General features: G+C 38.4%; 3 protein-coding genes across 5 annotated transcripts in view; all 3 read left to right on the forward strand.

Moving 5' to 3' along the window:
- ssbp4 (single stranded DNA binding protein 4) overlaps positions 1-3,827 on the forward strand; it is a 134,012-nt gene extending 130,185 nt beyond the window's left edge. Inside the window, exon 17 of one of the 2 annotated variants that reach the window (XM_038279047.1) lies at positions 699-3,827. In XM_038279047.1, coding sequence (XP_038134975.1) covers positions 699-728 — 30 coding nt within the window. In that variant the 3' untranslated portion in view covers positions 729-3,827. The remainder of the gene's footprint in view (positions 1-698) is intronic. The other variant, XM_038279046.1, reaches the window with a different exon arrangement.
- Positions 3,828-6,540: 2,713 nt separating this feature from the next.
- fkbp8 (FKBP prolyl isomerase 8) lies at positions 6,541-15,015 on the forward strand. Of its 2 annotated transcripts, none has more exons than XM_038279049.1 (9): positions 6,541-6,668; positions 7,058-7,319; positions 7,621-7,790; positions 7,957-8,045; positions 10,604-10,824; positions 11,181-11,353; positions 11,437-11,514; positions 13,584-13,721; positions 13,937-15,015. In XM_038279049.1, the coding sequence occupies exons 2-9, from the start codon at positions 7,091-7,093 to the stop codon at positions 14,021-14,023; spliced, it is 1,185 nt and encodes a 394-aa protein (XP_038134977.1). In that variant the 5' UTR covers positions 6,541-6,668; positions 7,058-7,090; the 3' UTR covers positions 14,024-15,015. The 2 variants fall into 2 exon arrangements, with proteins under 2 accessions (XP_038134977.1, XP_038134976.1); XM_038279048.1 differs by lacking the exon at positions 6,541-6,668 and adding an exon at positions 6,738-6,882.
- Positions 15,016-17,642: 2,627 nt separating this feature from the next.
- Positions 17,643-25,629, forward strand: part of ell (elongation factor RNA polymerase II) — a 47,390-nt gene continuing 39,403 nt past the window's right edge. Inside the window, exon 1 of the mRNA XM_038279050.1 lies at positions 17,643-17,813. Within this exon, the coding sequence (XP_038134978.1) occupies positions 17,679-17,813 (135 nt within the window). The 5' untranslated portion in view covers positions 17,643-17,678. The remainder of the gene's footprint in view (positions 17,814-25,629) is intronic.

A 25,629-nucleotide genomic window follows, 5' to 3' on the forward strand; every position in this document is an offset into this window, starting at 1 on the left:
TGTCCTGCTGACATGTCATTGGTCCAACTCACTGGTTGTTCGGAGACGGATGTATTAGCTGGAGTCTTTCAAGGTGGATTTGTTGTGAGACTGAAAACTGAGATCTTGCAACAATCCAGCTTGCAGCACAAGGTTAGTTGCCTAGGGCAGCTGTAGAAGAAGGAGCAAATGAGTACAACATTTAAAAAATATATAATTTTTCATTTGTAGACTGAAAAAATGTTCTACTGCTTCTATGTTTGTGCGGTCAGAGGGGAGTTGAAGCTTCCTGCTCGATGCTAAGATCAGAATAACTACGTTACGTGCTGTGAAATGCATTTTGCCTTTAAGCATTTTCATTATTCATGGGGACTGGGGGGGCAGAAGGTAGAGCTTGCCCTGCTTTAACTTATCCAAACATTATAATCTGAGATCTGCCTAACCCAAGAAAACTAGCCTGCTTAGAAACCTGCTCTTACATGCAGCTATATTAACTATACTACAGTTGTTTGAGGCTAGAAACTAAACTTCTATCTTATTTTTTCTTCTGGCGTCTCTTTTGCCACCTAAACTAAATAACAATTGCATTATCTGCTGTGTGCTTCTACTGAATATGGCATTTACCATAAAGGAACTGCTTTCATCTAAATCTGGGTGACATAACAATATTAATCCAGCATTTGCTTATCTTGTCTCTCCTCTCTTTTCTCTTTTTGCAGTATTCACCCAACATGACGATGAGTGTGTGATTTTTTTTTTTATCTTTCATTTTACCTCTTCATCTCCCTTTATCTGAACCCCTTCTTCCCTGACCACCATGGTGTGTCTTGCGTTACCCTCCTCCTTCCCTTCCCTCCTTCCCTTCTCCGCCCTCCTCTATGTGGATGGCGTGTGGTGCCACACAGCCCCTGGGGATTCCCCTGGAAAGCAGGACTTCCCTTCGGGCCCCACATCCCACTGCCTGTAAAATGGGTGTGAGAGCGTGAAGGGGTCTTTAAACAGCAGGAAGGATCTTCTCTTTCCCTCCGCTCCGTTGAGAGCCTACCTCTCCTTCAACGAGAACCTTCTCATGTAGGTCATCCTGGATGGAGTCTTTCATTTAACTCTTGCCCAGCCGGACGCCATCATCACACCATGCAGAACATGAATATATGGAGGACTTTGCAGCCGCTGACTCATGCAGGACTTTACAAAAACCTCCTCCTGTGGCAGACATTTTAAGACGATGAACTAGTAATTTTATTCTTGGACGATTTTCATTAAATATTTGTTTTTGTGGGTGATAATAATCTAATTTTAATAACTGCTATTATCCAGCTATTGTAGGTATGATTCTCCTGTTAAAGGGCACATTGTATCTCAGCAGTAGCACCAAGGACGACACGAGAAGCACACGCCTCTGAAATGCACAAGGATTTTCAGTTTACATGTTTTGAGAATGTTTTTGATTGTGTTTTTTTTTTGTCTCATTGCATCGCTCTCCGTTTGAAAAAAAAAAAAAAATTAAGACTGCATTTTGAGGTACAGCTTGCCTCCAGGATGTTCCTCATGGACAAGCAAACGACTGTCATCTGATGAGGATGTGGTTGGAGGAAGAGAAGTCTGTTCTGGTTCCGATTGCACATGGTTGATCAGTTGTTTATCTGTCTTGTCTTTTAAAAAAAGACCCCTCAAATAACTGCATTTCACTTGCTGGAAAGAAGCTAAGCTGGGATACATTGATGGAAACTGTTTCAGGTATCAAAGCTGGGCAGCAGTTTGTAAATCCCACATTTCTTCTTGTATGTAAATGACAAGAGGTTTGAATTGTGCTGTGCTTGTTTTCTTGTTATTTACAATTTGTCAGTTAATTCAAGTTGGATTTTTCCTTTCTCTCTTCTTGACTTCCATGTGGCAAAATTTCCATCTGAGATTTACTCAAACATCTGGTCAGTTTTGGGACTGGTGGATCACTGAAATCATTGTGATACACTTGCAAAGGCAGTCTTGCTTTGAATTGGCAGGTTTAGGGTTCTCAGGGTTTGATAATCGGGCGTGAAAATTCTGCAATGTTGCAATGCTAACACTAACAAAACCAGAATAAAGTGTCCCAACTTAACTAAAAAGCAACAGCTGTTCCTGCTGCTGCTAAAATACAAACTAAATTACTATTTATTACCATTATACTAAAGTTATTTGTATCATTTAAACATTGCGATTTGAATTGATTCAGGCAGAAATATAGAATAAAACAGGCTTATTCCACAGAACATAACAGATTTTACTTCTTTCTGCTCTTAATGTAGCTGCAGCAATCAGTTAGAACATAAAAGCTAATAATATAATAGATTTGACTATTTTCAATATAACAAAGCCAAAGGAAGGACAGTAAAAATATTGTTGTGTTTTGGTTTAATTGAGTTTAAAAGATTATGAATGATGCCTATTAAATGAATGTGCAGTGAGTCCTTAAATCTGGAAGACTCACTCTGAATAGGCGATGCAGCCACACAAGTCTAAGAAGAAAATCAATCATAGGAAAGTTTATAAGTTATTTTAGATCTTTTAAACTGACTTCTTTTATTTTATTTTAATTTTTGTCGTCGATATATGTGACTGAAAATGGAGTCCCATCCAATCTGCACAATTGGTATAAATCAGCTACATATCAGACTATTTCAATGTCTCCCTGCATGTTCTGTACTCTGTCTCATCACTGCTGCTCCAATCCAGTTATCTCCGCATTATTCAGACCAACAGACAACAATCAGCAGCTGAAGGCTCTGTGGGTGACATAGAGGTATCTTCAGGATTTAGCAACCACTGACCTGGGAATTACTCTCCTTCCTTGGATTTAGTGACACACTTCCCTTCTTTCCTCTTCTCCACCACCTCCAACCCCCCCTTTAATTTTCTTTGTTATTATTTCGTTTTGTAAATACTGTAAAATGCATTTTGATATCATTGACATGTTTTTGATATGTCAGTCACTACCAATGAATACAGCTAAAAGTAAATTATAAATAAAACTGTTTTTCATAGAGAAGATGATGCGCTAACCTTACCATTTGGCTCACTGGGCTATAATCTACGAGTTTCTGTAAAGTGGCTGAATGTGTAAATTGCCACGACGTGGTGAAGGCGTAAGGGGAGGAACAAGACAGAGGGAGAGGACGGCGAGATGTGAAACGAGCTGTGTCCTCCCTCTGCCTCTTTACTCTTTATTTCAGTCTGATGTAACTGTTGGCTTTGAAATGAAAGAAAAAAAAAACTAAGGCAAAGTTTTACAAAGGGCATCTTTACAAAAAAAAAACATGCAACATTGTGTTGCAGTTTTTAATATGAAGGATTTTTATCAGTTCAGGAAAACTTTTAAACTGGAAAAAAACAAGAAACTATGATTTTAAATGAAACATTTAAATCAGAAATAGGAGGAAACCTCTGTTCTTTGCTTTTCACTCCTGTGATAGCACTGTATAGTTGAAAGCTCTCACTGATCCTTTCTCAGTCCTCTGTGTATATTGATTGTTGGCCATCTCTGTACTTCTATTGTGATGTATAATACTGTACCATTAGGAAGATTTTCAGGTCGGGTGGGCTGGTTGTTTTACTCGGGGCGGGTTTCACGGTCCTCTCAGATGATGCGGCAGTATTCAATATGAAGCAGTCTGTCTCTTGGGTTTGCTTTGTATTTCATGGTAGGATAGTTGAGAATCTTGTCTTAGGGACTTAGGTGTCTTGTGTAGGTAATAAAGATGTTCTTTGTATGTTTCTTTATATTGTAAAGTTTCTTTAGACAGAAAGAAAAACAGATAATTTGCTTATAAAAAGAGAAACAATGCATCAATAATAAATGTCATTTGATTTTTTTCTCCCTGTTGTTTGAATTTGTTCTTCTATTTTATTATAGTAAACCCTTTTTTTTAAGAATTTATTTCAAGTAGACTGGGTGTGAGCTGAGAATGTAAAAATATGTTCTTTTTTAATATTTTTGCATCTTGAGTTTTCAATTAAGACAATTTTCAGAGGTTATTTAGTCGCTACAAAGCCTGATCAGATGATATTCAATGGATTGCAGAGTTAATAAATCCCAGAGAGTTGGTTGTTAACATCCTCTGGTCAGCTGTGGGGAAATGGTTTATTTATTGCAATAGTTCCCCCTTAACAAGAACTACACTGCAAAAACGATCTATAAATAAATAAAAATCTTAAATTAAGTGTATTTACCCTGAATTTGAGTAGGTAAATAAGATGATTGGCTAATAGAATCTGTATTTTTACTCTAAAATAAGATTATTAGATAATACTTACTTGAAATAAGACAATGCAATTATTTTTTCTTATTGTAAATGTCAATTATATTTTTATATTGCCAAAGTGTCTCACATCCTCAGTTCAAAAACAAATACACTAAAAATCGTATTTTACCCACATTAAAATGAAATTATTTATGCTCAAAACTCAAGTTCACAACCGCAACTTGATCTAGTTCTCATTCATTCATCTTATTACATTAACTAGAGTTTTCAATGATGTGATATGTTTTACATAGGCTGCTCTTATCTATTGGGATCCCCTTTTTTTTTTAACTGCCTTAATGATTCATTACAGGTTCATATGGAAATATTGCTTAAAGATTGCATGGTTAAATCATGCAGTTTTTCAGATTTGTCAGATGCAAATCTATAATGTGATTCTCCTGCTCCGCTGCATCTCAAGTACACTCTGCTGGTTAAGATCTGATGACTGGAGGCCGCTAGAGTACAATGAAGTCATCATATGTTCAAAAGGCCAGCTTGAGAGGATTTTAGCTCTGTGGCATGATGCAATATCTGGTCAGACGCAGCCATCAGGGGCTCATAAAAGGATGGCCATGTTAGCAACAGCAGTGTGGGAAGCTATTTCAGCAATGCTCCGAAGTAGGGTTTCCAAATTGTGCAAAGACGATACATTTCCCAATGTAACTCCAAGTCCTGTATATTTTATGTCCCAATAGCAGAGGTGTCAAGAAACAAAGTACTAAAAATACTTTGTTACCTTACTTTACTGGGGTAATTATTTTTTTATATAGCTTTTTACTTCTACTGTTAAATTTTTTTTCGTAATTATCTCTACTTTCTACTCCTTACATTTTAAAAAGGGACTTGTTAGTTTTGTTTCATTTAAGCTCTTTTTCCCTCATTATCCCCTGTTGGTATTTAGAATAAATATAAACCATCAAAATAAGCTGTTTCATCCAGACAATTTCTTTGTTGTTGGACTCCGTTCTGCACCAAGTTGTTGCTCCATACCAAAATAATTTTTCGAGATGATGCAAAGTTAAATACAAAACTGTTACCATTAGTTTAAAAAAAAAACTAAGAAAATTAAGTATGAGTAAATCATCGTCCAGAATTGTATAAAAAACATTCCTTTGATATTAGGTTTAAAACATTTGCTTTTCATGTTTTTCCTGCATTACTTTTATCCTTTTTTTACTAAGTAAAAAGCTTAGGATGATACTCTAACTTTTACTAAAGTATTTTTAAACAGTAGTATAAAACAATAAAAGGCTTGCGATATTTCAGTTGATTTGTAATGAATCCAGAATGTATGACATTTCATGATTTTTAATTGCATTACAGAAAATAAAGAACTTTATCACAATATTCTAATTTTCTGAGACAGTCCTGTATGTACTCATCTAAATCCAGAAATGCCACTAAGAACAAAGTATGCAAGAATGTTTGATTATGGATTCATATTTTAATAACTAGGTTAAGTCTATAAATTCATAATTTAATAGGTTTTTATTAAAACAGTTATTAACATTATCTATGATTTCACTGAAGACTCTTAGATGACTTGCAGAGTCACATGATTTTCTCTTTATGGCATATAACACAAAATCTAGTTCTGACAAGAGCATGAATTATGTACTAATCATCTCTAATGTTGGAATATTTATGTGCATAATTAAACCCAGTACTTTTGTTGTCAATTAATTGTTGATATATATAAAATTAAATTGTTTTGAATACTCTACTTGAGCAAAAAAAATGGTAGGGGTGGCCAATGATTGGCTAAGGGTGACCATGGCCACCTCTGGCCCCCCATCTAGCTTCGCCCCTGCTGCCCTGCCGGGGAGGAGGAGCTTAGCGATGTAACTCCTAGGTCAGGGGTCTGCAACCTGCGGCTCTAGAGCCACATACGGCTCTTTGGACCCCCTACAGCGGCTCTTAATAGTGGATAAAATGTAAATAAAGAGCTAAATAATGTATTATTCTTAAATTTTTTCTTAAACACAAGATGGAAAAGAATGACATTAAAAGAACCAGAAGTATGTTTTTAGAAGCATTTGTCTTTGAATTAGCTTGGAATTTATGTGTTCAATATTATTTTAAAAGCTAAAAATACATAATTTGTTGGCAACTAATTTCCCAAATGAGATATTAAAAATTTTTTTCACACAGGTTATATTTTTCGGCCCTAAACAACTTTTACTTGGTCGGATTCGGGGCTAAATGGCTCTTTAGATATGAAAGGTTGCAGACCCCTGTCCTAGGTCAAACGGAAGCAGGTTGCTTTTTCGGTGAAGTTAGTATGATATTGAACTTGCACCAATTAAAGCACTAGATGGTGTTTTGCTCCCACAAAGCGAAAGCAAGCTTCACTTCCCTTGGCTGACGGAAGTGTGACACGACTTAGGACCAAAACAAGGTTATTTGGAGGTAAGGGGTGGTTCAATTATTCACTCAATGGCTGTTTGTCTTAATTTTATTTTTTGGAAATGAATAGAAGAGCTGTCATTAAGGAGAAAATGATCCAATAACTGTTTGCAAGCCATTAGCGAGACTAACAGCTAAAGCTAATTGTATTTTGCTAATCTCTTAGCTTGCTAGCCGCATGAGGTTGAAAGGTAACTTGTTGGAAACTTCTAGAAAGGTACCACATGTTTTTAATTACTATTAATGGTTATCAGTTAACTGGTTAGGCACTGCATTTTCCCCGAACTTTTCAGAGCGGTATTTGTTTGCGTTACACCTGACTGTAACGTGTCATTTAAAACGATTTTGTAGCATTCAAATGCATATAATGGTGTTTTTGCTTTGCCTTCCAGAGCGATGCTCTATTGATTGAAAGGGAGAAGGCTATGGACGCATCAGATGGGAATGACAGTGTTTCATCCTCCAAGAAGAGTGGGAAAACCTCGTTGCTGGACAGCGGGGAGGACTTTGAGGTTTTAGACGAAGAAGACATCGATGATGACCTTCCTCCTTTGGAGGATGCTGGGGGTGCAGATGGAAATAAAGCAGAAAAGAAAAAAGAAGAAGAAAAATCAGAGGCTTCTGAACAAACTGATGAATGGCTGGATGTTTTGGGTATGTCAGAAATGTTTAAATGGATATGAATTTGTGATTTTATTCTTGTGGAAAGGTTTACCCAAGCTTCGAAGCAACTGTAAATAATGATGTCCTTTTTTGGACTAAAGCTGCCAGGAGGAATCCCAGCAGTTTCTACTAAAATATTAAATATAGACTCAAACTGTGACACTGTTTGTCCCTAACTCTTACACTGCACAATGTTAAATGTAACTGATTTGGCTTCAGATTGCCCAACAATCACTAGAAAGAGATCAATCTAGTTAATTCTGACTCTTTTTTTTTTTTTTTTTTTTTTCAGGAAATGACCAGCTAAAGAAGAAAGTCGTAGAGGCAGGAAAGGGGCGAGACAGCCGGCCTCAGAAGGGACAGAATGTGGAAATTAATCTGAAAATACAATTAATGGATGGGACGCTTGTAGAAGAGCAACATAATCTTTCCTTTACTCTCGGGGACGGTGATGTCATCCAGGTGCAATTTTATTTTCTGTGTGTGTGCATACATATATTTGAAACATTTTTGTTTAAAATGTAAGTATGCACAAAATTATCCATTATATGTTTGGCGTGTATGAAAGTAGCCATTGTTGAAAATGTGTTTAACCTTAATATATTTAAAATGCGCTCCTCTCTTCCAGGCGCTGGATTTGACTGTGCAGCTCATGGAAATGGGAGAGAAGGCGCTTATTCACACGGATGCAAAATATGCATATGGTGCCAGGGGAAGGTAGGAAAATGGGGTTTGAATTTCTTTCTTATCCTGAATACAGAGTGTGGATTGAACTGCTCAGAAAACAATTTACTGCAAGAAAACCTGGTTCAAAAGGAGAAAAACAAATCAGGCTTTGTTAACCTTAGTCCACTGAATTCTGTCTTGCTTCAAATAAAGCTACTTTGCTGTAAGCAAGTGTTTGTTGGTCAGATGTGTTGCGCTGGGAAATAAAAAAGTTCAAACTTGATGTCTTTCAACTGATAAAGAAAGCTATGTTCACCTGGTAGGGACTGTTGACAGATCTGGTCTTTACATGGATTGTTGCAAAATTGAGGCAACACTTTTATCAAAGAACAGTTAATCATATCTCTATACTGTAGCCTAATACATTAGAAATGTAGGGTATGTTTGAGGAATGCATAAAGGCATCTCAGTCCTTTTTCATTAGGTAAACCGGTCGATTTTACTGATTTTATAAGTGATATTTCTGGACAAGCAGATTTTAAAGTAGCAACATAAAGCCAATTGTCACTGCATTTTAAGTAAGTTGGGTCACACATGACTTTTTTCTCAGCTGTACGTACATCATAGCAGACCGGTGCAGCATCAGCATTATAGCAGCAGCACTGGTCCGTATATCGATCTACCGCTCCTTTCTCTCCTCACTGCTAAACACGGCCCCAGATACTCCTCCACTTAAGAATTGTTCGCCATCCTGAAGGGGACAAGCAACCTTTTTCTGGTTAAAAACAATGGCATCGGACTTGGAGGAGCTGGTTCTCATCATAGCCACACTTCACACTCACCTGCAAACCGTCCCAGTGCTTTCTGTTGGTCTTAGCAGGAGGGAGCCAACAGAACCACATCATCAGCAAAGAGCAGAGACTAGCCCCATTTACACCACCCCTTGAAACCATGCAGTCAGTAGGGCTCGGCGCGGTTTAGTTCTGGCTCTGTTTTCGGATAACAAAGACCACATGAGCAGTCCATGTTATCTCCTTACAGTTGGCTTCCGTAATCATGAAACTTCAGACATTCATAAAAGTACAAGCTTTCCTACCGTGCCACACGATTTTCAGTAATGATTCGGCTTAGCAGTGTGATGAACCTTAATGTCCATCGTTGTTTCCTGTATCTGTAAGCCCTGATTAGACTATGGTTTGTCCACTCCCAAAAGCCAACTCAGTCAAGTAAATTCAGGCTGCCTTTTTCGCCTGACTCTCTGCAAACAACGAAATATCACAATGATAACAAAACATAACTTCCTGAATGTTACGGGCGCTGACATGTTGGTTTGCTTGTTTACCTCTAGAGAGCAGTAATACCATAGATTGTCACTAGGAGGTGACGACCGCTACTAGTGTGATGTGTAAATGGTCATAAGGAACCAAGCTCTGCATGGGTTGGTTTTCAGAGGGTAGTGTAAATGAGGCTTAAGTCCTCTGAACCCCGAATATGATCCCCTCAGGCCCTTGGCTGAATCTAGAAATCCTGTCCATAAAGGTTTAGAATGGGAAAAGGGGCAGAGGGCGGCTCTATCAGAGTACAACATACACCGAGGACAGGCAATGCAGACCAAACTCCTGCTCCCCTTCTACAGAGACTGGATGGCCCCTAGTAAAGGGTGCCTCACTCTGTACTCTAAGAGCACAACACTTGTGGACTGGTTGGGCGAACGCCCATGTGCCCTCGATCACCCTGCAGAGGGTGTAGAGCTGGCTCACTTCTCCACGGCCAGGATGAAAACCACACTGCTGCTCCTGAAGCAACCATCAGCTGGACTCTTCTCTCCAGCAAACCTGGTTAAGGCCTTCCTGCAGAGGCCGTTGAGTGGGATTCCTCTTTTTATGCAGGGAAACCACCACCCCAGTCTGACAGCCATGGGCCCTGGCCCTGACCTCCATGCAGTGATGAAGAGGTTGTGTCATCCACAACAGCCTAATAACATCCAGAGCTCGAAGGTACTCAGGGCAGGTCTAACCCAACCCCAAAGCCTTGACACCAGGCAGTTTTTTTTTTTAACCAATTGGTGACTTCAGCCTGGGTTATGAATGAATCCAGTCCCAACCAACCCCTCTCTTCTTCCACCATGGAAGGAATGTCAGATATCACTCCTCTCTCACACAATTGCTTTTGCCTGGTGTGTTTTATTCAAATATATGTATATTTTTTAAGGTGCAAATAGAAATTCTTAGTCATATTTTTTAGCAAAATGTTGAAATGGATCAAGAAGCATGGAGTTATACTTTACGGTGTGTATGTCTTGCAATAAAACAAAAATTGTTCTTTAATCCAGAGCAGATCGCTATACATTTAAAAATATAGCGAAATAGCTTGAAATGTTTTTAGTCAGCTTGCTTGTTACTTTATGTTAAAATTCTATTTATTTCACCTACTCCAAGCTATATTATTATTATTATTATTATTATTATTATATTTTTATTAGGGTTGTACAAAATAAATTTGTAACTGTTTGAAATTAACACAAGCAGATGTTTTTATGAAATTGTTTAGGTTACCAGTTATTTTAATTTGGTTTTCTTCATGGGTTCTGTTACTCCTTCTCTCGCCAGCCTTGAACCTGAGGTCCCCCCTAACGCTCAGCTGTCTTTGGAAGTGGAGCTGTTGAAAGCTGCTGATGCACCAGATGTGGAGCTTATGCCACCTTCTGAAAGAATTGCTTTTGCCATCCGCAAGAGAGAGCGGGGGAATGTTCACTATCAGCGCGGGGATTATGCGTTCGCCGTCAACTCCTACAGCATCGCCCTGCAGATTGCAGAATCCAGCTCCAAAGGTGAGAGTTATCCACAGGGAGGGACTCATATTTGGGAATGTAGTCTTGTGTTTTGATGTCCTATTATATAAACTATGTTCTAATGGTTGTTTTTTAGTTCAATTTTGAAGTCATATTTACATATTTATTTCATATTTCTACCCCTCTTGGGTCTTGAGGAAACATGTTTTTTGTTGTGTTTTTTTCTTTCCTACTTCATATTTTCTGTCTTTTGTTTCTGGAATAATAACCTTTTTTTCTGAAATAAATATATAAATAACACATTGCAATATGAAAACCATAAGATATTTCTGAGAAGCAGGTGTATTCACATTGGTTTTTAACGATCCCTGATTAATTTTGCTCTTGTGTTCCAGTTGACATTAGCCCCGAGGAGGAGGAGGAGCTGCTGGATGTTAAAGTAAAGTGTCTGAACAACATGGCTGCCTCTCAGCTAAAGCTGGACCACTACGATGCGGCCCTCAAATCTTGTGTCTCGGCTCTTGAGCACCAGCCAGATAACATAAAAGCCCTTTTCCGCATGGGCAAGGTATTGCTACCGTTCTTTCACCTTTGGAGCTCTGTTGAACGCTACCAGATTCAAGCATTATATGGTCTGTGTTTTCCATTCAGGTACTGGCTTTGCAAGGTGAATACACAGAGGCCATTCAAACCCTACGAAAAGCACTGAAGCTGGAACCGAGCAACAAGGTAAGTTAAGTGAAGAGTTCATGTTTGGTGTGTGCATCTTTCTTATTTGTTGACAAGAAATGACCACTAGATGGTGCTACTGGGTAAAAAGTAAATCCCATTGCAGAGCAAGGTCAGGTGTATAGCTGATTCATCATTTCAAAGGATCTGTTTTCATGTTGCTGCTGTAAATAGGTTCACCCTAGGCTCTGGCTGTATCTAAAGCCTATCCAGGCTTTCTCTCCCGCTTATACAGCCGACTATATAAGGTTCTTTAGCTATATAAGGACCCCTTAACAGTTTATTCTCAAGTGTGTGGGCTTCTTGGATCAGCTGCATAGTAGTTGATGCCCAGAACTCCCCACGTCAGTCCTACACCAATCTGTTGCTCAGTGCACGGCCTGTGCAACACTTCCAAGTTATACACACGCAGTGTAGTAAAAGGTACCTTTTCATTTTGGACAGATTTAAGTGAGTTAAATTGCTTACAGACCAGTCTGTACTCTGGAATTGGAAACATGTAATTTGTGCATTTGATCTAAAGACGTTGAAGAACTAAGAGTTTCAGCAATAAACCTTTAGCACCAGAAGAAATTCAAGTTTTTTTGTTTGTTTGTTTGTTGTTTATCACAACTGATAAGATTGAAAGGACACAAATTTTTTGGATTTTAATATTTTTGTCTCTAGAATGTGTTTAGTTAAATCAGAGCTGGAAAGCCTTTCCTGTCATTAAAAAGGCTTTTATGACGAGATAATCTTTCCTATTTATATTTGTGAAACATATAACATATTGGTTTAATACTAAAGTAAACATCTGAACTGTTTTCTCTTTTAATGAGTCGTTACGATCAATAAGATGCTTTCTAACAGGTGCTGGAAGTGAAGAAAATTTACTGTTGCTTCGCTCTTCATGCACGACAGAAACACTGTTTACATTTGTCACTCTGTCATTATGTACGCCCCCTCTGTCTTTAGTTCTGACAGGAGACGATTTATTTGTCTGGTTTGTTTATTTTTTTTTAGTTGACATGCCGACTTGACTTTTCCTGGTTAGAATGTCTTTGACTGAGTACAGTGTTTGAACAAACAGGACATGACATGTTTGCTTATCCTACTTTGTCCTTCTTTGTGGAAACTTGTTTAATTTTTCTACAGTAATACTGAAGGTTTTCATTGTAAGAACATCTAAACACCGTCCCTTTAGTATATAACTGGCAGAAAACATGACTGAACAAAGGCTACAACTGGACAGATTGAGCTAGTCTGGTTGGTAAATATTTCTGTAAACTGTTACTTCTTAATTACTGCTTAATTCTGATGAATTGCTATTACTGAACGCAAACATTTTCTGTCTCTGATAAGGCTGATATGCTTAGTCACTCAACAGCTTTAAGAGCAAAGAAATGACTCAGACCGGAGCCTGTGCTGGAACAATAACTGAAGTCAGATCCTGGAATATTTTTGAGGACATGTAGGCTGATTATTGTAATGGAAGCCTGTGATTTCTTGGAAGTGGGCAGAGAAGAACTAACTTTTTGCAGCGTTTAGTCATCTTGAATTAGTAAAGTTATTGTTTCCTTTATCGATAATTCGGAATGTCTTGGCTAATTTAGTTTGGAAATGTTTTCCACATCAGTTGCCTGCTAATATAAAGGTTTTTGTCACGACATTAGCAGTTTTTTGTACAGAAGGACTGTATTTTCCTAGAGAAATTAATAAGTGCAGTGATGGATAGAAGTATGGTTCTTTAAGTCCAAACAAAAAGTTTGGAAGGGATTTAATCTGGTTTTGATATTTTTATGAAGAAGAAAATTAGAAAAGGAAAGATGTAATCTTGGCTTTTACATTTAAAATGACAAAATTTGTAAAATAAAAAAAAAAAAAAAAAAAAACTGCTCTAATCTGTATGCCCTTAGCTAGCAAGTATACTAAAAAATCTGCCTACCAGTTACCCAAACACGCATCCATTGATATTGACATTTGAAATTATGATCTCTAAAATGTTTGGGAGCTGTTTTTAAGTTTTGAACATAATCTTATAGCATCCATTAATTATTATTCTGTTTGTTTGTTTGTTTTTATCTGTACAGACAATTCATGCAGAGCTCTCAAAGCTGGTGAAGAAGCACTCTGAGCAGAGGGGAGCAGAGCAGGCCATGTACAAGAAGATGCTAGGAAATCCTTCTAGTAGTAGCAGTACGCACAAATCAAGAGCCAAGTCTTCATGGGTGAGAAATGCTAAAGCAAGAAATTGCAAGAATTGTAAAATTCATGGCTAAGATTTTCCACCATTTTTGGTCTATTGGTAAATCAACAAACTATAATTTTTTGTTTTTTTTTTACTTTATGTAAAGTTTCATTAAAATTAGGGACATTTTTTTTAGTGCTCCATGTTGTCGACCTGATAAATTGACCCCCACTACCACTGGTTTTCTATCCACAGAGTCTCAGTTGGAAGTGGCTTTTTGGTGCAACTGCTGTAGCCATTGGTGGAGTAGCTCTCTCTGTTGTCATAGCGGCCAGAAACTGAGGTGAACCAGGAGAGTCAAAGGCAGCGTGGGGAGCCTAAAACACTGAAGCACATCTGCCAGTGCCAGCAGTCCTTCAATAAAAGGACATGAAAATGTCAGGTGGTTAATCACCTCCTTACCGTTCCTCTCTTTTCTCTACTATGTTTGAGAACTATATGTGACAATTGGCAACTGCATATGGGAAAATGTATTTCCAGCCTTGTAGATGTATAGGTTAATGCATCTTTCTTATGTTCCCGCTGTCTGTCGTTCTTAGTATTCCGTATGTGGAACTAATTGTTAATCGAGGTTGAAGATATTTTTAACACATAAATATTAAATTGTTATTCTACAGATATAGTTTGAAAGCATTGAACCGTGTTTGTTCAGTGATATTTATTACCCAAGTGATGTGATTTCAGTGAATGGTACAGTGTTCCCTCTCAAACATCTTAGGTCCTCAGGATGGTTGGCTGTGTGCTGGCCTGTTTACGCTCTGTATAGACTCTGTATGTAAATACACTTACTGACCAAAGTAATCAGAACACCTCTATAAATCATTGCAATACAGCAGTCCTAAATTAACCTGTTGATTTGTGATGAGTCTCCTATAAATTGTAGAGTAAAACATGAGGCAGAACAAACCCTAATAACGTTCTTTGCTTTAATTTTTAATTCACGGCTGATATGTTTCTTTATATCTTACTAATCCTGTTATTAGCCATCCATTATTAGGAAAGTTTATTTAATTTCACTAAGCTATGCTTTATTTTCCACTTTTGTAATGTTGATCATTTTCTCTACTGGACCATTAGATTGCATTTTTAAGTTAATTTCTCATGTTTGTTCCAAAACTATAAAATGTAAGATTGTGCTAAATGTTTGGTTTCCTCAGAATAGATGAGGAGAAGCTGCATTATGCCAACTGGGTAACTATTCAAAAGAGCTCCTGGCATTCCTTGCTTTTCTTAGTTTTTGTATTCCTCACAAATAAATATCTTATTAAAGTAAAGTTTGTTTTGAGTTTGTTTATTTTTTTAACTATTGAAAACCTTTAAATGATTATGTTATATCTTCTCCAGTTGGAGAAAAATCCCTGTTGTGGTTATAAATATGTATTACAAGAGGGTGTAGAGGTGACACAGCAGGGACATTTCCCATCCTGTGAATTAGGTCATGTATTTCTCGTACAATAATCAGAAGTCAATTGCTAGATATTTATCCTCAGTGTTTGTTTACAGCTGAGCATTCTAAAAGCTGCAGCATATTTGTTTACGTTGTACGAATGCTTTGCTTATCTTTTTACTCCTGACTTACTTCCTGAATGGTGCTTCGTGACAAAATTAGAGGACCTGTCTTTCCTGATTCTGATGCATCACTGCCCAGCAGATCTGTCCCTGCACTGAGTTAGATGTCCATTTATCCTGTAACATACAGTCATAAATTCAGTGAATATGACTCTTAATTTCATCCTTAATTCAAAGTATTTTTCTCACATGTTGTTTTTTTTTATGTTTATATTGCACTGAAGTGTGAAAAGGTTTGATAAAGTTTAAAAAGTTAAATACTATTTTATGCATTTAGATTAAAGGATTTTTTTTAACCTGGAGACCTGTCCAGGGTGTACTTCTCATCTCGCCCATTGACTGCTGGAGATGGGCACCAGCACCCCTCGCAACCCCACTCGGCATGTTAGAAAATGGATGGATGGATGGATTAATTTTTTAACAACTAGAATATTAGTTTAAAATCAAAGATAATTTAGCAGATTGAAATTCCTCATAATGTATGGTACATTGATAGTGATACAAAAAGCAATTATTTAAAATTTTAGACGATTAGGTACCTTTTTTTTTTTTTTTTTTGTTCAGACCCATAGAGCCCCAAACATTGAATTACTAATAAAACATGGGTGAGTTGTATGAGTCATCTGTATTGATATTTATGAATGGTAAAATGTTTTTACATACAAATATTTTTAAAGAGTATCTAATGCAACCACAAAGCTACATAATTACATGAAAATAAGTCCTGAGGGTAAATATGTATTCATTTGTTACAAATATATCTGTTAAGCTTGAGGTTGAATATTAAAACCATTTAATTTCCAGTTGAAAACAACAGTGAGGTTAAAGTAGTAAATATATACCACTTAAAAATCTGTCAAAAAATTTATGAAAAGTATTTCGTCTCTTAATAAGCATCCAACATTTCTTTTGATTAAAGTTAGAATTCTGAGAAAAAAGTCAGAATTCTGAGAAAAAAGTCAGAATTCTGAGATTAAAGTCAGAATTCTGGGAAAAAAGTGAATTCTGAGAAAAAAGTCAGAATTTTGGGATTCAAGTCAGATTTATGCGAAAAAAAAGTCAAAATTCTGGGATTAAAGTCAGAATTCTGGGGGGAAAAAGTGAATTCTGAGAAAAAAGTCAGAATTCTGGGATTCAAGTCAGATTTCTGAGGAAAAAAGTCAAAATTCTGGGATTAAAGTCAGAATTCTGGGGAAAAAAGTCAAAATTTGTGGATTAAAGTCAGAATTCTAAGAATAAAGTCAGAATTCTGGGAAAAAAGTCAGAATTCCGGGAAAAAAGTCAGAATTCTGAGATTGAAGTCAGAATTCTGGGGAAAAAAAGGTCAAAATTCTTATTCTGAGATTAAAGTCAGACTTCTGGGAAAAAAGTCAGAATTCTGGGTAAAAAGTCAGAATTCTGGGATTAAAGTCGGAATTCTGAGAAAAAAGTCAAAATTCGTAGATTAAAGTCAGAATTCTGAGAAAAAAGCCAGAATTCTGAGAAAAAAGTCAGAATTCGTAGATTACAGTCAGAATTCTGGAGAAAAAAAAAGTCATAATTCTGGGATTACAGTCAAAATTCTGAGGAAAAAGTCAGAATTCTGAGAAAACAGTCAGAATTCGTAGATCAAAGTCAGAATTCTGAGAGAAAAATTCTGAATACTGAGATTAAAGTCAGAATTCTGAGAATAAAGTAAGAATTCTGGGGGGGGGGGGGGGGGGGGGGGGGGGAATCAGAATTCTGGGACTAAAGTCAGAATTCTTAGATTAAAGCCAGAATTCTGGGATTAAAGTCCGAATTCTGAAAAAAAAGCCAGAATTCTGAGAAAAAAGTCAGAACTCGAAGATTACTGTCAGAATTCCGAGGAAAGATTCTGAATTCGTAGATTAAAGTCAAAATTCTTAAATTAAAGCCAGAATCCTGGGGGACAAAAGTCAGAGTTCTAAGAAAACAGTCAGAATGTATAGATTAAAGACAGAATTCTGAAAATAAAGTCAAAATTTTTAAATTAAAGTCAGAATTCTGAGAAAAAAAGTCTGAATACTGAGTTTAAAGTCAGAATTCTGAGTCAAAATTGTTACTTTTTCCTCATATAATACTGAAATAAAATTAGTAATCATTTACGTTTTTTTTTTCAGTGGCCCTAATCCTCTTCCGTACCTGACCTGACGTTACCTGAGGAACTTTTTAAGAGTTTTCAAATTAAAGGCAAAAACAAAGATAAATGTAATATATTCTGAAGCTAATAACAGAAGCGTGGTCATATAAAGCTTTCAGTGAATCTAACTGCTTCCTCTCAGTGACTTCATCCGTGACCAGCCACTGAATATTCAATGAAAAGCAACGGGACTTCTCGGTTTACGACAGTGTGGGAACGGTGGGCAAGATGGCGGCGCTGAAGGAGGAGCGGAGCTACGGACTGTCCTGTGGAAGAGTGAGCAACGGCAGTAATGTCACCGTCTTTCACGTTAAACTCACTGACAGCGCTTTGAGGGCGTTGGAAGGCTTTCAGAGCAGCAAGGTAAATGTGTTGTTTGTCACAGCTCGCCATTCTCATCGGGGTCTGAACTCTTTCTTCCCCCCCTGTCGGCAGTGACAGACAGGCAGAGGGAGGTCAGTCACCGCTCTGTCTACCGCTGCCTTTAAACCTTAGAAGCCTGCTTTCTGTCCAGCTTTTGGAGTTGGGTGTGTTGTAGCGGGGCTTTGGTTCGGACTCCCCGCCGATTGTGTGACACCATAACTATCGCATTTGTTCACCACAGAACCTGGAAGCTCATTTCATCCCGTTAAGGGGTTCCGTTCGGTTTGCGCAACAGTTCTAACTCAACTCGCCCCCAAACATCTGTCGGGAGAATAATCTGGGCTGTCATGAGCAGATGCTTCCAGAAACTTTGTTGAGGTGAACAGGAATATTTGCTAGCAGAACCAGTCATGGTGGGATCTTTAAATCCATCGTTTCTAATCTAACACCTTTTAAAAGTCAGCGGAAACGGATAATTTGGTCGACTTGTCAAATGACGCCGTGAATAATTAGGGAAGAGCAGGCAGCAGTCATGCGAAAAGTGCGTATTTCATCCCCCCAACCCCCTCAGTCAGGGTAAGGGCTCACAGCTTGGGAATTACGTAAAACCTAACATTTGTTTTTTATTCAATGTACTCATTTCCACAATGTTTTTAAATAAGCAGTGGCTGTATACCTTCCTGCTCTCTGGTTCTCTGCTCAGAGCTTTAAGGCTGTTCTGTGGCCATCTAACGTTTCAGCTTCTATAAATATTTGACAGGGAAGACCTGGCAGGCTGGAGGAAAAGGGCCTTATCTCCACAACAGGACTGCAGCTGATAAACCAAAACAAGTAGACTGGAACAGGTAAACTGGGTCTTAGGAAGAGTCATTTTTCTCATAAATAAGCATGACCAAATTACAAGTTTACCAAGAATGTTGAACTTTATCTCTTCGGTGCTACCAAGCAACTTTAGACTTGGAAAATACTCTTAAAACTACTTGCTACACTTGCTATGCAATATCAGTTAAACTCTTTATGCAAAGTGTCACATGGAGAGCATCATGTCATTGTGGCTCCAGTGGCGGAGCTAGATGGGGGGGCCAGGGGTGGCTATGGCCCCCATTAGTCTATCGTTGGCCACCGCTGTGGCCAACCCTACCATTCTTCCCTCCTAATACAGATATTGGCAGCAGTAATACTCTCACGTGGAATATTCAAAACTAGGGCTGGGTATTTGCGCCAAAGTCCTGAATCAATTAGATTTTGATTCATACAGCTCTAAATCGATTAATTTGATTCAATCTGTTTATGCAATAATCAAAGGCTATGTTCACATTGCAGCCTGAAGTGACCCAAATCCGATTTTTTTTTTGGACCATATGCGACCTGGATCTGATCTTTTCATGGCAGTCGGAACAACACAGATCCGATTTTTTCCAATCCGACCCAGGCCACTTGGCTATGCGGTTCTGAATCCGATATGAAACTGGTCTTTTCAAATGCGACCTTTGTCTGAACGGCCAGGTCGCATTCATCCGACCTGAATGCCATTAATAGTCGACAAAGGTCACTATTGTGCGTCTTGCTACACAGAAGCGGCAAAAACAAACAACAACCATGGGGAACGATAATGCAGAGGGCAGTATTTATGTTTAACCATATTAAAAATAATTAGTTTTTATGGTTGGAAAAGATCGCTAGATGCGCGCCGGCACTACCATCCATGTTTACTATACTCATGTATTTTATGTTTTTCCTGTCATATTAAACACTAAGTGCAAACTTGTAAATCAGTTTAAACTTGAAATGTGAACAAAACTGTCTCAAAAGTGCAAACTTGTTTGTGAAAAGTGAAAAAGTGAAGCCTCGCACGAGCAAGCAGACGGGACACAGCAGACGTGCATGAGCTGCGTTATCTTCACTGCACAAACCGTATTTGCAGCGTTGTCTGTAACAACTACAGGGTGTTTGCTGGTCAGCCCCCATTTGTTAATGTCTTCAGTTAACCTATTGGCTATATTGCAGGTGTCTGTCTGGCTTGAAGTAATCTTGGTGGTCTGTAACACGAGATGCAAGGCGCCACTCATTATCAATGTAGTGGGATGTCACCTTAATGTCACATATCCAGCATATTATCTTTAGCTGTTTTAAATCAAAATTGGTTCCAGAAATCAGACTTCAGTTGGGACAGCTTGCTGAGTGGCGTGTTATTTGGGTTGGCATTTGCACACGCCTGCTCATTTGAATGTGAACTTCATGTGCATCACTATAAAAGTAATCAGTCTCATTCCCTACACATGAATTTTGCTAAAATGTCTATTTTACTGGTCTATTCACTTTCAAAGTGAATAGACCAGTATCAGTTGTTGCAGGCTAACAAAGAACCCAAACGACTCCCCATCCTGATTGGGCGGACCTGTTCTTCCTATTCAATTTGCATGTTTTTTAAGCCAAAACAAGGCTTTGTTTTGGGCTACTCTATAAAGCCTCGAACTCAATGCTAGTTCTGACATTTTGAATTGAAAAAGCTTCCTGGATGGGAAGCAAAACGTCTTCAAACTTGGAAACAAAGTCCAGTGGATTGTTTAACTTTTTTTGTCATGACTATGACCCGGATGACTGAGAATCTTCACCAGATACTTGTAAGGAAGCCAATGCGTAGTAAGTGTACTTTATTGTTTCACCCCTTTGTCATGTTTATCGAATGTAAGCAGAGTTGTTCTGGCTTGTTAGGTCTATAGACTGCCGCGGTGTGTCGTCCGTACATTGCACTCAATGGTATCCCGTTTCCAGTTGCCAAAAAAACAGCTGAGCAGTCTAAAGTCGATTTTGGGCCTGGGCCTTTAACGAGTCGTTTTCACGCAGGTCAAGGGGGGTCAGTGAGCTGTTCCCTCTGCCACTAAATGCAGATTGTTCCCGGGTTTAAATGGGTTTTCAGCCTGTGGGAAAGGGGTAAATAAGTTAAGATTTGAAGATCGGCTGCAGGTTGAAGACTCCTGCAACCATCAACATTTGAGAGTAGTAGGAATAAAAATGCTGTGGCTGAGCAGTAAGATAGAGCTTATTGGGGTCAGTTTGGACTAAATGGACCACATTTTCACTGGGGAAAAAATATCTACGAGTGACAAATATGCACAAAAATGAATTGGATTGATGGACTAAAACGGCCGCAAGTCATGCAATATGAAAATAAATTAAAGTTAACCTGTGCTATTACTCCACATTTGACCTCCTACTCTTCATTTTTCTTCTTTAAAATGTCTCCATCAATCTTGGTTTGGGGTTTATATCAGGTGTGAGCATAATGAATACTGGGAAGCAAAATATGGCGGCTGAAATATGCCAGACCATTCATACAAAACTTCATATACCATATAGTGAAATTATATAATTAGTCAATTCTGTTGATACAAAAAGATTGGCAATAAACCCAGCTAGTAACGCTTAAGTAACCCAACTCGAATGCTTATGAATTCATGGTCAAATCTAAAAGGAAATATCAGCGTATAGTCCCACCGTGGGGAAAGCTGCCCTCTGTGTGTAACCCATCTTGCCACGCTGTGTAGCATTCTGGGGTTCGGGGTCCTGCTCAGAGCCAACAGTAACAGTCTGAGGTTGGAACCAGCAATCTTGCGGTCTCGTCGCGATGCAAACGCCCTGCTCTCTAACCACCAGTTCCGCGCTTCCGCAATTATGACATAGGAGTTCCTCATATTCCATACATTTTAGTTATCCGTAAAAATGGGATTTCTTCCTTTTCATTCTTTTAATATCCATACTTCATTACCTAGTTTCTGTTTTTTATTCTAACAATAGCTGAGAACTGTCTTTAAATAAAATCTAGAATAAAGTCTGAGTTCTTGGGGTAAAATAATCTTGACTTGACATGCGATCAGAGATGTTGCTGCTGCTGCTTCTTTCCATGTTGATAGTTATTTTATTTAGAGTTAAAAAGTCATTGGGTTGTTTTAAAACTGAAATATGGCTAAAAAAATATCTGTTATTTTTCATCTTGGTCGTTGCCTGAACCTAGTCCTGCTCGGATAGTCCATGCATTCTTGCTGATGTAGGCACAGCTAATGATTTCACAGGAACCTTTGTGTCGTTTTTTACATTCAGAAAATAAAACCCAAAACACTTCTGTGATCTTTTGGCTTTACTGTAGAAGAAGACATTTTACGATGCAGAGAAATTAGTTTTTTTTGTTTAACTTTGTGCAACTGTTTGAAGAACATCAAGCATAGATAACAGAAGCTGATAACCTGGAGAGTCGTACGCTTCAGCCAGACCAGACAGTGAAAAAACAAGTTTGTGATTTTCATCCGAAGCAGATAAGCAGTCTTTGCAGCCGCAGTTTCCACATTCATTATAGGTTAACCATGTCTTTATGCCTTTCCTAGTTATTACTCTTAGAAACAGCTACGCGGTGTTGTGGGACGGGCTATGGCACATAACTGACTGGGTCTGTGAAGGGGCTAATTTTGAGAAAAGTGCTCATCATGGTGGTGTGAAAAATGGGTATCTGGAGGACCCTGGATTGTGCTTTGGTCACTTTTTGCCATTTTTGGTAATCTTGTAGATCTGTGTTTGAATTACAGGTAAAATGATCGTAAATTACTGTAATTTCAGATGATGGGGAATATTCATGCAAATGTTGAAGCTCTTTGTCATTATAATTTTATTAAAAGGCCATGAAGTCGAGTCTAAAATGCTCTCAAAGGGAAACTTGGTGATGCATGTCAGACCGACATCTTCAAAGTATTTCTCTTTAAGCATAACTGAACTCTATTAACACTGAACTTCATCTGTTGCGGATGGAGGCCATTTGCAATTGGATGGAATGTTATTCATCAGTAAAATCTTTTTGTTTTAGACATTGCAACACCCTAGACTTGACTGTGAATTGCTTTCAGTGTGACTCAGGTATTTTCTAGGGGATTTGCTGTAGCTTTGTCATAACCCGAACACCGGCTGGTACGCACGCAGCTGCAGCAGCGGGTTGGATGAGGTGAGGAGTTAAACTCCTAATTGCGTCACCATGCAATTACTAAATATATCGTGTAGACACTGGGAGAACAAGAATTTTCTTTGGTTCAGCCTCATTCCTCTTTCAGCTAGCAAAATGCTGGCTCTGGTGTAAAGTGTGTGCAGCTTTATTTTAAGAGTGTTTCTCTTGTTGTTTCTGGACGTTGGGCAAGAGCAGCTGTAGCTCTGTGTACTGAGCACTTCCTGTAAGAGACCTGACTGTGAGCTGGGTTCCTCTCTATTGAGGGCAAAGTTAAGCAGAGCTCCTGCTGCAGGACTGAGCCCTGACACTCGCTCTTCCTTTTTAATAATTTTTTCTTTTCCCCTTTAACCAGCTGTGACGTAAGTGAGGAAATGAGTAATTCTGCCTCCAACGTCATCCAGAATGGTGAGAGAGTAGATTCGTTTTTTATCTTTTGTTTTATAACGCCTTAAAAAGCTGTTGTCTTTAAATGGTATTGACAAAGTGTGATTCAGCACACCTCAATATTGGATGTCTTTGCTGCCAAGAAGCTAAATGTCAAATTTTATTTGCGAGTTTGTTTCAAACTTAGATTATTTCTAAGTTTTATTGCAGACTGGGAGAAAAAGAAATCCAGGTAGAGCATTTTGTCATCCGTTCATACATCCATTCCATCCATTTTCCGTCACGCTTTATCCAAACGGTGTCACGAGGGGTGCTGGTGCCTATATCCAGCTGTCTACGGGCGAGATGCGGGGTACACCCTAGACAGGTCACCAGTCTATTGCTGAACAACACAGAGACAAACAGGACAAACAGCCATTCACATACACTAAGGTAGGCTAGGACGCCGATATTGGCAAAAAAATGCGTATCGGCAAAGCATGTAAAATGGCGATCCAGTTTTTAAAAAAAAATCTGGTCCGTATTTTCCAGTTTCAGTGATTGAAACGATCCATTCCACTATTTTGCGCCAGTGTTTCCCTGTTTTGCATTTTTATTAAAACTTACAGTAATACTTGCACCTTTAACTGTTTACGGTTTTACTGTTCACTGTGCAATTTCAGATTGCTATTCATAATTTTGTCCAGTTTGTGTTTATCTCTTAATAAATAGGTAAGTTTGTTGTTACCAAGCATTGTGTTTTATTCAATCTCACCTAATTTAGCTGGCTAGATGTTATCAAGAGTACTAAAACCCTTTTCAACATGAGTCTTACAACTAAGGCTAAATACTTTAACTTAAACTTAAATACATGCTCGGATAGGCTGGTATCGGCCAGTATCGGTATCGGATCGGAAGTCCAAAAACAATATCGGTATCGGATCGGAAGTGCAAAAACCTGGATCGGGACATCTGTACACTAAGGAGAATTTAGAGAAGCCAATTAACCCAACAGTCATGTTTTTGGACTGGGGGAGGAAGACGGAGTACCCGGAGAGAACCCAGGGAGAACATGCAAACCCCATGCAGAAAGACCCCTGTTTTGCTGGAAATCGAACCCGGAACCTTCTTGCTGCAAAGCAGCAGTGCCATTTAATGCGACATTGAGCAGCCCTTCCGTTCATACAGATCATGTAAATGCAAAACAGGTGTTTCTGCCTAATTGTGTCAATGCTGGAGGGTGTAGAAAATGTCAAACGAGAAAACCACTGACCCCTATAGAAATCTACACAAGCAAACGCATGCAAACCACCTCCCATGTTTAGGCAATATTCATGTTTAGTCAACACAAATAACTCGGTGTGATGCAAGTGTTAGATTAATTTTGACACACTATCAGTTGTAAAGGAAGCCAACCTTGTACAATATGTTGTGAATTTATGAAAGTCTCTCTTTCTCTGACTCTGATCTGTTTGTTTTGTTTTTGTCAATTTTATTGATCCAATGGATGTTTAGAGTCTCCTTTTGATAAATGTTATGCCTGAAGTTTTTGGCAGATTGCTTTAAAGGAAAATTCCGGTTTTTAACACTTTTAGCCCATTTTCTGTAGTGTCCAGGATGCATTCGAATGATCGACACCAAAATTTTGACAATTGGTCCTGTCTCTGCTTTTTGGCTCATGCAGAATCCCCCCCTGGCTGCTTCAGAATGGCTTCCATAGTGCATGTCCGATAATGTCCTTAAAACAACCTTAAACGTTCTTTTTTTAAAATATGCTACTCACCGGGTCATCAGCGCTGTTCAATGACGTTCCAAAAAAGTTTCGTGAAGAAAAACCGTTCCTGTCTTGTTTTATTTAGCATTTTGTAAATCCCAGAACTATTTTTTTCAGATACATCACAACCGCTTATAAACTTCCGCTTCCCGTTCGAATCTGAAGCGTTGCACACTCCAGACCACTAGTTGGCGACAATGTCTCTATATACTCCTCCTCAGTATATTCCGGTTCAAAACGGTATCCTCTACCGTCAAACTCAAAGTCCAATATGTCCTCCTCAAGAATCCACCTTTCGTATTCCATTTTCAGAGTTTTTTAAAGTGTTTAACAGAGACGTTAGCACCTCGACGTCGGAGTACACAGAGTGAAGCGAAAAGACTACAACTGTGTAAACAGGCCCCATTTCCGTTTCCGGTGGCAGGGGAATATTGACTATTCCAACAGAACTCAATGGGATTTACAAAATGCTAAATAAAACACTACAGGAACGTTTTTTCTTTACGAAACTTTTTTTGGAACGTCATTGAACAGCGCTGACGACCCGGTGAGTACCATATTTAAAAAAAAATAACGTTTAAGGTTGTTTTAAGGACATTATCGGACATGCACTATGGAAGCCATTCTAAAGCAGCCAGGGGGGGATTCTGCATGAGCAAAATAGCAGAGACAGGACCAATTGTCAAAAT

This window comes from Cyprinodon tularosa, unplaced genomic scaffold, assembly GCF_016077235.1.
Source record: "Cyprinodon tularosa strain WSP-4 unplaced genomic scaffold, ASM1607723v1 ctg147, whole genome shotgun sequence".
NCBI classification, from domain to species: Eukaryota; Metazoa; Chordata; class Actinopteri; order Cyprinodontiformes; family Cyprinodontidae; genus Cyprinodon; species Cyprinodon tularosa.